General features: G+C 42.5%; 1 protein-coding gene across 4 annotated transcripts in view; it reads right to left on the bottom strand.

The window, feature by feature from the left end:
• ULK2 (unc-51 like autophagy activating kinase 2) overlaps positions 1-10,780 on the bottom strand; it is a 55,727-nt gene extending 44,947 nt beyond the window's left edge. For 2 of the 4 annotated variants that reach the window (XM_026448171.1, XM_026448170.2), the window contains exons 1-3: positions 10,715-10,780; positions 9,977-10,065; positions 1,333-1,504 (exon numbers count right to left, since the gene is read on the bottom strand). In XM_026448171.1, the coding sequence (XP_026303956.1) occupies positions 1,333-1,492 (160 nt within the window). In that variant the 5' untranslated portion in view covers positions 1,493-1,504; positions 9,977-10,065; positions 10,715-10,780. Of the gene's footprint in view, positions 1-1,332; positions 1,505-2,699; positions 2,824-9,976; positions 10,066-10,714 lie in introns of those variants that run through there. The other 2 variants (XM_026448172.2, XM_026448173.1) reach the window with 2 other exon arrangements.
• Between the last annotated feature and the right edge of the window lie 2,454 nt (positions 10,781-13,234).

Here is a 13,234-nt window from a genome sequence, read left to right as displayed (position 1 = left end):
AAATCAGTAGGGAAATGGATAAACTGTGTTTTAAGTTATATTATACAATTATACAATTCAGATATTAGAATGAATTTTGAATTTAGAATATTTACAAAATGCAAAAAATCTAAAATCTGAAATGCTTCAGTGAGCATTTCCATTGAGCATCATGCTGGCACTCTAAAAGTTTCAGATTTGGGGGCATGTCAGATTTTCTAATTTGGCAGACTCAACCTGTAACTGTAAAAACACAAAAATCTTAAGTATGGATACAATTACATGTGGAAATACAAAATCTACAGGAAGAATATACCCCTGGCAAGAGCAGAAAGAGAAAAGGCACTTTAGCTATACTTACAGCATTTTTTTGTTTTGTTTTTGTTTGTTTTTTGATATGGAGTCGCTCTCTAGTCACCCAGGCTGGAGTGTAATGGCACAATCTCGGTTCACTGTAACCTCGGCCTGCCGGGGACCCCAGTACTCCTGGAGGAGGTTCAAGCAATTCTCCAGCCTCAGTCTCCTAAGTAGCTGGGATTACAGGTGCGTGCCACCATGCCTGGCTAATTTTTGTATTTTTAGTAGAGATGGGGTTTCACCATGTTGGTCAGGCTGGTCTCAAACTCCTGACCTCGTGATCCGACCACCTCAACCTCCCAAAGTGGTGGGATTACAGGCATGAGCCACTGCGTAGGCGACTTACAGCATTTTATATATTTTAAAAAGACATCTAAAACAAATATGGCAAAATACTGACCTACACAAAAGTAACGCAGCCTAGTGGGTACTTTGAGTATATGCTCTATTATTTTGTTTAAAATGTTTCATGATTTTAAAAGTTTTAATTACCTTTGGTAAAGAAATAAAACCACTGTACTAGATGACTTTTAAAGGTAACTCTCAGTTCTCATAATGCTGGTTATAAATTGCCACAGCACTGCTGCTGTGGTCCATGTTTTCCCTTCCGCAGCCAGCTAATACTTAATTACATTCAGTCTAGGGATTATGGTCTTCACAACAACTAGCACAGTGCCTAGAATGAGCATCCACTAAATAAGTACTCATTCACTCATTCACTGGTTTCTCTGTTTCTGTTTGGATACAAACAGAATTTGAGATCATTTCCTATAAAGTTTTCATGTACCTTCAGAATCCAAACTTACTGTTTAATAGAAGATGATGATTGAGCAAATTTTAGAAAGGCAGGAATATAATTCTGAGAATTTAAACAACTAAATAAAATGCTCATTTGAAAAGGTGCCCTATGCAAGAAAGTGTAATATACGGGTTAAAAAAAGATGCTAGTTTAGTAGATTAAATAATATAATGTGTACAAGTAGAAAAGATTCTCACATGAGTGGTCTGACGAGATGTTGTGTGGCACCAAAACAAAGTCATCCGTGTCACAAGAAGAATTCTTGCTACTAGTACTGGCAGAATCTTTGGAAACTTGTAGATAGTTGGGAGGACCCAATGGTGGGGAAGATAAGTTTTCTTCCTGAATATGCTGCATATCTGGAAGGGACTAAAATTAACAACATAAAATTAAAACTGGCCTAATAATCAAACACAAGTCAGAATAGTGACTAGACTGAGGAATTTTTTTTTTTTTTTTTTTTTTTTTGTGATGGAGTCTCGCTCTGTCGCCCAGGCTGGAGTCCAGTGGCATGAACTTGGCTCACTGCAAACTCCGCCTCCCGGGTTCATGCCATTCTCCTGCCTCAGTCTCCCAAGTAGCTGGGACTACAGGGACCCACCAACACGCCCGACTAATTTTTTCTATTTTTTAGTAGAGACGGGGTTTCACCATGTTAGCCAGGATGGTCTTGATCTCCTGACCTCGTGATCTACCTGCCTCGGCCTTCCAAAGTGCTGGGATTACAGGCATGAGCCACCACGCCCGGCCTAGACTAAGGAACTTTTTTTTTTCCCACAAAAGTGGGCACAAAGTCCAATTCCATCTAAGGTTTCAAAAAATCTCTCCGGAAAAGCTTTCCTTTAGAAAACCTTTCTTTTAAAAGTGTTTGCATAAAGGCTTCTAAAATGTCTTCCAAAAATGATACTTAAAAATATATCATACCACTTATCCACATGTACTTGCCTCCCTCTCCTTAAGTTTTTGAGAAAGTGAATTTTTATCATCACAGCATCCCCCAGTTCTAGCTCATGGCCTAACAAAGCAGATACTTAATAACTCGACACTTAATGACTAAACACAAAATGTCCAGAGACTTTAAATTAATGACATCTTACACACACAAAAGTTTTAAATATATAATGAAGAAAAATTACAAGGAGGAAAGCAAGAGACCACATTATGTAAAAAAGTAGACGAATCAGGAAGGGTGCCTGCACTTAAGACCAGAAATATATTTATAGACTTGGAAAACCTTACAGGTGTGTGTGTGTTCCTCTTGTTTTTGTTTTATCAGGGGTAGTAGTTGATTTGTTAGTAGGAGATAGAATAGGAAGAGAAGAAAACCATGTAAATATATTTAAACAAATACTTAGAGCTAACTAGCTACGTATCTTTTGTCGTTTATCTAGTTCAAGGACCCTAGTTGACAACTCATTGAATATCTTGACTATACAATGGTTTTCTACAACAATGAACTTCATAGCTTATTGTGTTAAGCCCCTATTAACTTGTTTCATCTTTGCCTTTATTTAAGGAAAGGAAAAATACTATATTATGCTCTTTAAACCCAAGCCTTAAATACCTGGTTCACTGCTGCTGCTCCTCTGAATGTCACTGTGCCATGGTATCAGTCACTGATATCAGTTATTTTCATGTGTGTGACATGCACTTGACACAATCTCTCCTTATCACTTTTTGAAGAGACTCTGTATCTCAAAATAATGAAGGGAAAGGAAGATGAAAGAACTAGCACTACTGAGCCTCAACCATGGGCTAGGCACTGTTAAGAGCTTTCCATGTTATCTAACTTTAGACCTATTGTGAACTCCGTTTCACACATAAATAAAGTTCAGACAGGTAATTTGCTCTAGATCACACAACTAAAAAGGAGTCAAGCTGAGATGTGATTCTAACTATCTAACTCCACAATTTATTTCCAGTGGTTTAGGCAGGAACTTTCCCAGTTTCTTCTCCCGCTATTTACAAAATTACCTGCATCTACAATCACCCTGGTCGTTCTTCCTCATAACAGTGGAAGAGATGCTTCTCTTCCATGGGAGCTTCTCTCTCCACTTGTGCCCTGCATTCCATGCTCCTCTACGTCCCCAGTAACCCAGAACAACTTCCCTCGGCTCCTGACATTTTCACACTCTCCCTTTATTATAGCATTTTTCCCCTCTGTAGATAACCATGTTTAACTTTCTCACATCTCAAATCCCTACAACCCTCTCGAATTACCATCTCTTCTCCATTTCTTTTTCTTCTTCTTCTTCTTCTTTTTTTTTTTTTTTTGAGATAGAGTCTCAGTGTGTCACCCAGACTAGAGTGCAGTGGCGTGATCTCAGCTCACTGCAACCTCTGCCACCCAGGTTCAAGTGATTCTCCTGCCTCAGCCTCCCGAGTAGCTGGGATTACAAGCGTCTGCCACCATGCCTGGCTAATTTTTGTAGTTTTAGTAAAGATGCGGTTTCACCATCTTGGCCAGGCTGGTCTTGAACTCCTGACCTCATGATCCACATGCCTCAGCCTCCCAAAACGTTGGGATTACAGGTGTGAGCCTGTAAACATTCCTTGAAATTATCATCTTCACTGACTCAAATTTGTCACATCCTATATATTCCTTAATTCAACACAACCCACTCTGTCTTCAATCCTTGAATAAAATTGCCTTTACTAAGATTATCAAAAATTTCTATTGCCAAGTCCAGCAGGTATTTCCCATACTCCTTAAGGTACTTGAACTTTCTGCTCCATCTGTACTGTGGCCCATTCTTCTCAACACTCTGCCCCTTCATTCAGTGACCCTGCAATGTCTTGTTTTTCCTCCTACTTCTTGGGGACTCCTGAGTCTCTTTTGTGAGCACATACTTCTCATTTGCCCCTCAAAAAGGAGGAGCAGAAGAGTACAGAGTTCCCCATGAGCCACCGTGGGCTCCTCACGCTTCAGTTGTTGTATTTATCCGAGCGACCATGCTCACCGTGCCTCCTACCTTTAACTACCACTCACAGAATGATGGTTCCCACTTTTTGATCTCCAGCCAGGATTCTCTCTGAAGAGCTCTAGATCCCTTTGTTCACTTGCCTATACAACACATCCATGCCTGTATGTTAACTCTCACCTTTATATTCCAAAGCACTGCTCCCCAAGTTCCCTCAGAGTGACCTTGCCAGTCAGCCATTGTCACCAGCAAAGTTTCACTCTTCCTCAGGTCCCAAGTTCAAGCAATCTTCAAGACCTGTGCGCTCTTTGCCTTTCTCTTACCTGACTCTTCTCCTTTCCTATTGCCGCCTTAGTTTAGGCTTTGTTCTCAAAACAGTAATGACAAAAACGACAATAATGATGATAAAAGGTGCAAGGGTCTCAAGGTGTTCTCTCTCCGCTAGTGGAGACCTCTGTATTTCCTCTCTCACTCCAACCTAGTCCTCCACCCTGCTTTTGGGAGAATCTAGCTAAAAAACACAGTGGATCATAGCACTCTTCACTTTAAAATCATTCCAATGGCTCACCACAACTTTTTTTTTTTTTTTTTTTCAGATGGAGTCTCGCTCTATCACCAGGCTGGAGTGCAGTGGGGTGATCTCAGCTCACTGCAACCTCCGCCTCCCAGGTTCAACCGATTCTCCTGCCTCAGCCTCCCAAGTAGCTGGAACTACAGGCGCACCCCACCATGCCCAGCTTAACTTTTGTATTTTTAGTAGAAATGGGGTTTCATCATGTTGGCCAGAATGGTCTCAATCTCTTGACCTCATGATCCACCAGCCTAGGCCTCCCGAAGTGCTGGGATTACAGGTGTGAGCCACCGCCTGGCTCACCACAACTTTTAAGAATGCAGCTGAAATTCATTTGCTTGACCTCCAAATACTGCCAGGGCTCTACCTCTCTAGCTGTCTTTTCCCTTCACCCATCACCAATGCTCTCTACATCCACCAAACTGATCTACTGAGTACAGCTTTGTCCTTTCTGCAGTGATGGAAGAGGCCTATATTTGAGCTATGCACCATGGGAGCCACCAACTAGCTAAGGCTACTAAGCACTTGAAATGTGGCTGGTGTGAATAAGAAAGTGAATTTTAAAATTCACTTAATTTTAACAAATTTAAATGTAAGTGGCCATGGAGAGCTAGAGAGTTCCTTCAGTGGCTCACGCTTTTATGACTTCATGTACGAAAATTCTTCTGCTTACAATATCATTCTTTCACTAATTGATCTAGCAAACTTTCTTCAAAACTCAGCTCAAACAATCCCCTCTTCTGAGTAGCCTTCCTAAATCTTTAGCCTAATTTTGATTTCCCCAATCACATTACCATAGGCAATGAAGATACATATACATACGCTTCTAGCAATGATTGAGCTACCTACCTCTTCTCCATACAATTAAATTAAAACCCCCTTAATGTCAGGGACCTGACATTAGTATAAACCAGAACATCACACAAAGTAAGTAATCAATAAATGTTATAAAATGAATAAATAGGCTGGGCGAGGTGGCTCACACCTAGAATCCTAGCACTCTGGGAGGCCGAGGCAGGCAGATCACCTGAAGTCAGGAGATCGAGACCAGCATGGCCAACATGGCGAAACCCTATCTCTACTAAAAATACAAAAATTACCTGGAAGTGGTGGTGCATGCCTGTAATCCCAGCTACTCAGGAGACTGAGACAGGAGAATTGCTTGAACCCAGGAGGCGGAGGTTGCAGTGAGCCGAGATCGCGCCACTGCACTCCAGCCTGGGTGACATAGTGAGACTCTGTCTCAAATAAATAAATAAATAAATAAATAAATATTCAAGATTTACCATCTAAACAGCATTTAATCTCCAGTCAGTATCATAATTAAAAGAGTGATTTGGAGATTTTATTGTTTATAATTTTTTGTTTTGGGGGGGGCCTAGAATTTTTCTAGAATAAAATAGCAGCTAGATATTTACATGAGAATGTAAAAACGACAATGCTATATCGCATGCCTGTGTATCGCAAGCCTCTGTATGAGTCTACACCAGTCCTAGAAAGAAGGAAAGGGATGCATATATGAAATCATCTTATTTTTGACACGTTATGTTAAATATAAGGTCTATAAAACCACCCCATTTTCCAATCCCAGTAACTGGAAACTATATACAAAGATTTGTACTTTCCTTTTTTCCCATTTTCTACTATATTTCCATTTTTTAAAAAGGCTTCCTAAAATGGTGTTTATTGGTTGGCTGGTTGGTTTTTGAGACAGGGTCTCTCTGTACCCACGCTGAAGTGCAGTGGAGCAATCACAGCTCACTGTAACCTCGAAGTCAGAGGCTCAAGCACCCAGCTAATTTTTAATTTTTTTGTAGAGATGGGATTTCACCATGTTGCCCAAGCTGGTCTCAAGCAATCCTCCCACCTTGGCCTTCCAAAGTGCTAGGATTACAGGTGTGAGCAAGCGCACCCAGCTGACCTTATCTGTGTTTTTTTGTTTTTGTTTTTGTTTTTGTTTTTTGAGACGAAGTCACAAAGTCTCACTCTGCAGTGGCACAATCTCAGCTCACTGCAACCTCCACCTCCTCGGTTCAAGAGATTCTCCCACCTCAGCCTCCCAAGTAGCTGGGATTACAGGCGCATACTACCACACCCGGCTAATTTTTGTATTTTTAGTAGAGACAAACTTTCACCGTGTTGGCCAGGCAGGTCCCAAACTCCTGATCTCAAGCGATTTACTCATCTCGGCCTCCGAAAGTGCTGGACTACAGGCATGAGCCACTGAGCCCAGTCCAACCTTATGGTTTAAAGAACTCTAATGAATAAGACATAAAAAGGATATGTTTATGCCAGTGACTTATTTTTTTATTTTTTATTTTTTGAGATGGAGTCTCTGTTACCCAGGCTGCAGTGCAGTGGTGTGATCTCGGCTCACTGCAGCCTCTGCCTCCTGGGTTCAAGTGATTCTACTGCCTCAGCCTCCTGAGTATCTGGGATTACAGGTGCATGCCGCCATGCCTGGCTAATTTTTGTATTTGAAAAAACACCGAGACAGGGTTTTGGCATGTTGGCCAGGCTGGTCTCAGACTCCTGACCTCAAGTGGTCCACCCGCCTCAGACTCCCAAAGTGCTGGGATTATAGGCATGAACCACCACACCCGGCCATTTTACTGTTTTTCGTTTGGTTTGTTTTTTTATTGAGACAGAGTCTTGCTCTGTTGCCCAGACTGGAGTGCAGTGGCGCGATCTTGGCTCACTGCAACCTCCACCTCCCAGGTTCAAGCAATTCTCCTGCCTCAGTCTCCTGAGTAGCTGGGACTACAGGTGCGTGCCACCACGCCCGGCTAATTTTTTGTGTTTTTAGTTGAGATGGGGTTTCACTATGTTAGCCAGGATGGTCCTGATCTCCTAATCCAGCCACCTCAGCCTCCCAAAGTGTTAGGATTACAGGCTTCGAGTCACTGCGCCCCGATGGATTTTTTTTTTTTTTTTTTTTTCAGTAGAGGCAGGTTCTTACTATATTGCCCAGGCTGGCTTTGAACTCCTGGGATCAAACAATCTTCCCATTTCAGCCTCCCTTACAGCTGAGTCTACACTCATGCCCAGGCACACCTGGCTTTTTTTTTTTTTTTTTTTTAGTAGAGATGGCTAGTCTTGAACTCCTGGGATCAAACAGTCTTCCTGACTCAGTAAAAATAGGTTTGTCCACCAGAGTTTCTAACACCTAAAAAAGGCCTTCTCTTTCTCCTGCCTCTCTTCACTCCTCCAGTTAGTTCTACATTCAGCTACTCCTTGGCAGCCCTAACCTGGCTGCTATTCTGTTCTCTTTCAACCAACAAAAACCTCAAAATGCTCTCTCCAGTCAAAGAAAATTTCCAGTTCAACGTCCTCCCTGCTGGCCTCTCATCCCTCAGTCACACTATCATCCCACAGGCTCCTTTATGTTTGCTCTCCCAAAATTAGATTCTTCCCTGTTGTTCTTTTCTCTAGCACAAGCTTTGCTTTTCATATTACATTGTGTCAAATATATGGTTCATAATAATGGCCACAATTTATTGAGAATTTGCCATGGCTAGGCACTTCCCACACATAGTACTACCAGGACCCTGCAAGCAAAGGTTAATCAAGCCTATGGTCCAGATGAGGACACCATGGCCCACCTCTCTAACTGACCAGCCCAAAGTCACTGAGCGGGCAAGCAGCAGGGCTAGGATTGGTGCCAGCATGCCTGGCTCTTAATTTTTTTACTTGACCAGAACGTAAGTCTTATTAACATAATCTGCTTTATCTACTTGGTATGAATTTGCAGGGCTGCGTAAGAAACATTTATTGCCAGTTTTGAGACTTGTCTGTTTGCAACAGGCTACATCTGCATCTGCTTTACCTAACAGTTGCCACCTCCTGCATTATATACAGTTGCCACCTCCTGCATTATATACTATGTGTCAGACCCTGCATGCAGTAAGTGCTTGCACTCACTTATCCCTGAAGAACCCTATAAGGTAGGTAAATTACACTCACTTGATATACAAAAAAAGGTGTCCTTGTTAGTATAACAGGTAAGGCACATGGAGGCTGCAAGTCTCATCCACTTAAACCTCTGAGTTGCCTCACTTTTATGGCTCCCCTACCTTTGTGCCAGAGGCATTCAAGAAATTGATGTCTGGGGCCGGGTGCTGTGGCTCACACTTTGGGAGGCCAAGGTGGGCAGATGACTGGAGGTCAGGAGTTTGAGACCAGCCTGGCCAACATAGTGAAACCCCATCACTACTAAAGATACAAAAAAGGCTGGGCGCGGTGGCTCACGCCTGTAATCCCAGTACTTTGGGAGGCCGAGGCGGGTGGATCACAAGGTCAGGTGTTCAATACCAGCCTGACCAAGATGGTGAAATCCTGTCTCTACTAAAAATACAAAAATTAGCTGGGCGTGGTGGCACGTGCCTGTAATCCCTTCTACTAAGGAGACTGAGGCAGAGAACTGCTTGACCCCAGGAGGTGGAGGCTGCAGTGAGCCGAGATCGCGCCACTGCACTCCAGCCTGGGCAACACAGTGAGATTCTGTCTCAAAAAAAAAAAAAGATACAAAAAATTAGCTGGGTGTGGTGGTGTGCACCCGTAGTCCCTGCTACTTGGGAGGCTGAGGCTACAGAATCACTTAAACCCAGGAGGCGGAGGTTGCAGTGAGCCAAGATGGCACCACTACACTCCAGCCTGGGTGACAGAGCGAGACTCCATCTCAAAAAAAAAAAAAAAGGAAAAAAAAAAAACCTAAGAGGAAAGCTAGGTAAAACCCTGGGAGAGTGGAGTAGGAAGAAGTGACAAGACTGACCAGAAGGCCTCAGGATTAGGAAGAAGTACTGAAATGGGAGGGAACACAGCCATGAAGAAAATGGCTTGGGAGCTTCAGCGAAAGGAAGAGGTTTGAGTAGAAGCCACCTTAAAGCGCCAAAAATCATGATTAAGAGAATCTTAAGTCAGTGAAATCTGGCTCAGAGGTGACTCCTCTATCAGTAGAAATTCCACATACAAAAAAATCCAAGCTCATGTCTATAGCATTCAGATAAAATAAATATTTATTGCCTATCCACCTCTAATGGGTACTCTTTGTAAGTATCATCACCAAAACACCATAGGGTATAAATAGGTGATAGTACTGTACTCACTGTTCAGAGGAAAATGGCCCAGAGAGGTGATACATTTCTTTCTGGAGCTCACACAGTAACATATGGGCAGAGGTCCAAATACAGGTCCATTTGACCCAACTATAATGTTCTTTCTCCCAAACCTCAACTGCATTAGTAAACATTACACATAAAAAGAATATCCACAGTGTATGTTCATGCTCCATTTGAGAACAGAAGTAATAGCACTAACTCTGAAACTATTTTTAATAAAACCAGAACTTACTGGTGGAGAAGCAAAACGACAAGATGGAGAGCTGCCACAGGAGCTTCCAGAGACAGAACCAGAATACACGGGCACTGGAACTGGGCAAGCTAGAGGAAGAAACACAAATGAACTACATCATTTTGTAGTGCAGTCACATGACCTGTATAATAGAAACACCTGCCAAAACCACTACACCTTTGTGTTCCCCGAAAATTTGCATTCACCTATTTATTACCACATCTGCTGATGAAACTAAAAATGCAGCAATTACTAAAACTATTTCAACTTTGTTTCAGAAGGAAAAATAGAACAGTTATTCAACAAACACAATCGTAGGTATCTAAGAAAATCAGGCCAGACACAGGGGTTCACTCCTATAATCCCAACACTTTGGGAGGCTGAGGCAGGAGGATCACTTGAGGTCAGGAGTTTGAGACCAGCCTGGCCAACATGGTGAAACCTCGTCTCTACTAAAAATACAAAAATGAGCCAGGTGTGGTGGTACCCGCCTGTAATCCCAGTTACTCTGGAGGCTGAGGCAGGAGAATCACTTGAAACCAGGAGGCAGAGGTTGCACCACTGCACTCCAGCCTGGGTGATAGAGCAAGACTCCATTAAAAAAAAAAAAAAAAAAAAAAAAAGTAAATTCAATGAAATTTTAAGAGGCACAATAAAAGATTAATTTTGTAATAAAAATAATTTTTCCTAAAGCTTGCATTCATTCTTTAAGTGAAAATACAAAAAATGGGTACTCACATTTTTTTACTGGAACTTGCTCAAGAAAAGGATGGTTAAAAAATGCTTCTGTAACAAGAAATGAGAATGTAACCTTTAAAGAGACAGTGACTAAAATATCAACCAGGTTATTTTTCTCAACGTATTCAACACAATGTCTTTGAGATCAGAATTTAACTTCTTTATATAGCCTCCATTTCCTTTAAATGTAAAAGCATATTTTTTATAAATCCTCTATAAAAATTATTTTTATAATCATATAAAATAATGAATCAACAAATTTTAAGTAATTATGAATTTTCAAAACATCTATCACCAACACAACATACTCTGATGCTACTTACACAGACCTGTTCTCTAACATATGCCACCCCCCAGTGGACAGCCCCACAGGAGAACTGTGATCTCCAGGCCCGTGTAGAATCCATGTGAACTACAGCTGTTAATTGTCCTAAGAAGAAATTGAGGCAGCTGATTTATATAACAAACTATCCTTCGCCCCTAGATGTACTCCTAATGCTGGTTTCACATTAAAAAGAGAAAAAACTGGCCGGGCATGGTGGCTCACGCCTGTAAGCCCAGCAGTTTGGGAGGCTGAGGCGGGCAGATCACCTAAGGTCAAGAGATTGAGACCATCCTGGCTAACACGGTGAAACCCCGTCTCTACTAAAAATACAAAAAATTAGCCAGGCAAGGTGGCGGGGGCCTGTAGTCCCAGCTGCTCCGGAGGCTGAGGCAGGAGAATGGCATGAATTCTGGAGGCGGAGCTTGCAGTGAGCCGAGATCGCACCACTGCACTCCAGCCTGGGCAAGAGTGAGACTCCGTCTCAAAAAAAAACTACAAAAATAATACATTCAATAGTTGTTTCACTATTGACAATAATTCTCATGGTTAACTTCTCAGCAACTCTCAGCTTAACTTCTCCCTAACAGGTATAAATATTTCCAACTACATGAACTTAATTTTATTCCAACTTTACAAAACATTAAGAAAATAGCTATTCAGACCATTTCATCTTTTCCCTGACATGGAAACAATTACAGCTATCCTCTACTGAGTATTCGACATTCACTAAGACAATGAACTGGGTGCTTCACAAACCTTATCTGAGGAAATATATCCTCCTATCATGGGTAAGAAAATTAAAAGCACACAAAGACCATGTTTCTTGTCCAATGTCAAAGAGTTAGTAAGGTGAGGGACTAGAATTCAAATTCCAGTCCATCTTATTTAAATACCAATGCGGATTTCCATATTATACTATACATTAGCAAACCAAAATCCTGGAGTATATTTCCACAAATCTCTGTTAGTATTACAACTATTACTACAGGAAAAGTCACTTTTTTCCCTAAAAACTACAAGATCAGGGTTAATTTGCTAAGTATTTTCATTAAACATGTCTTTTTTTTTTTTTTTTTTTTGAGACGGAGTCTCGCTCTGTCGCCCAGGCTGGAGTGCAGTGGCCGGATCTCAGCTCACTGCAAGCTCCACCTCCCGGGTTTACGCCATTCTCCTGCCTCAGCCTCCCAAGTAGCTGGGACTACAGGCACCCGCCACCTCGCCCGGCTAGTTTTTTATGTATTTTTTAGTAGAGACGGGGTTTCACCATGCTAGCCAGGATGGTATGGATCTCCTGACCTCGTGATCCACCCGTCTCGGCCTCCCAAAGTGCTGGGACAGGCTTGAGCCACCGCGCCCGGCCAAACATGTCTTAATGATCTCTCTGGTCTGACATTTTCAAGTACTGCTGTTTTTATCTAAGATAAGAATTAGGTTGGGCCGGGCATGTGGCTCACGCCTATAATCCCAGCACTTTGGGAGGCAGAGGTGGGCGGATCAGCTGAGGTCGGGAGTTTGAGACCAGCCTGACCAACATGGAGAAACCCCGTCTCTACTGAAAATACAAAATTAGTGGGCATGGTGGCAAATACCTGTAATCCCAGCTACTCAGGAGGCTGAGGCAGGGGAATCACTTGAACCTGGGAGGCAGAGGTTGCGGTGAGCCAAGATCCTGCCATTGCACTACAGCTTAGGCAACAAGGGAGAAACTCCGTCTCCAAAAACAAAAAAAAAAAAAGCGACTTCCAAAAACTCTAAGACAGGCCGGGCGCGGTGGCTCAAGCCTGTAATCCCAGCACTTTGGGAGGTCGAGACGGGTGGATCACGAGGTCAGGAGATCGAGACCATCCTGGGTAACACGGTGAAACCCCATCTCTACTAAAAATACAAAAAACTAGCCGGGCGAGGTGGCGGGCCCTGTAGTCCCAGCTACTCCGGAGGCTGAGGCAGGAGAATGGCATAAACCTGGGAGGCGGAGCTTGCAGTGAGCTGAGATCCGGCCACTGCACTCCAGCCTGGGCGACAGAGCGAGACTCCGTCTCAACAAAAAAAACAAAAAAACTCTAAGACAAACTGAGGAGACCCACACAGAGATACAGAATCAAACTTTCAAAAGACAGAGAGAATTTTGGAAATAGCAAGAGAGAAGCAACTTGTAATGTACAGCGATTCTTAATAAGAATATCACCCAATTTCCC

The sequence above is a fragment of the Piliocolobus tephrosceles genome, chromosome 16 (assembly GCF_002776525.5).
Source record: "Piliocolobus tephrosceles isolate RC106 chromosome 16, ASM277652v3, whole genome shotgun sequence".
Lineage (NCBI taxonomy): Eukaryota > Metazoa > Chordata > Mammalia > Primates > Cercopithecidae > Piliocolobus > Piliocolobus tephrosceles.
The sequence above is the reverse complement of the archived record's forward strand: the minus strand, read 5'-3'. Positions and strand labels throughout refer to the sequence as shown.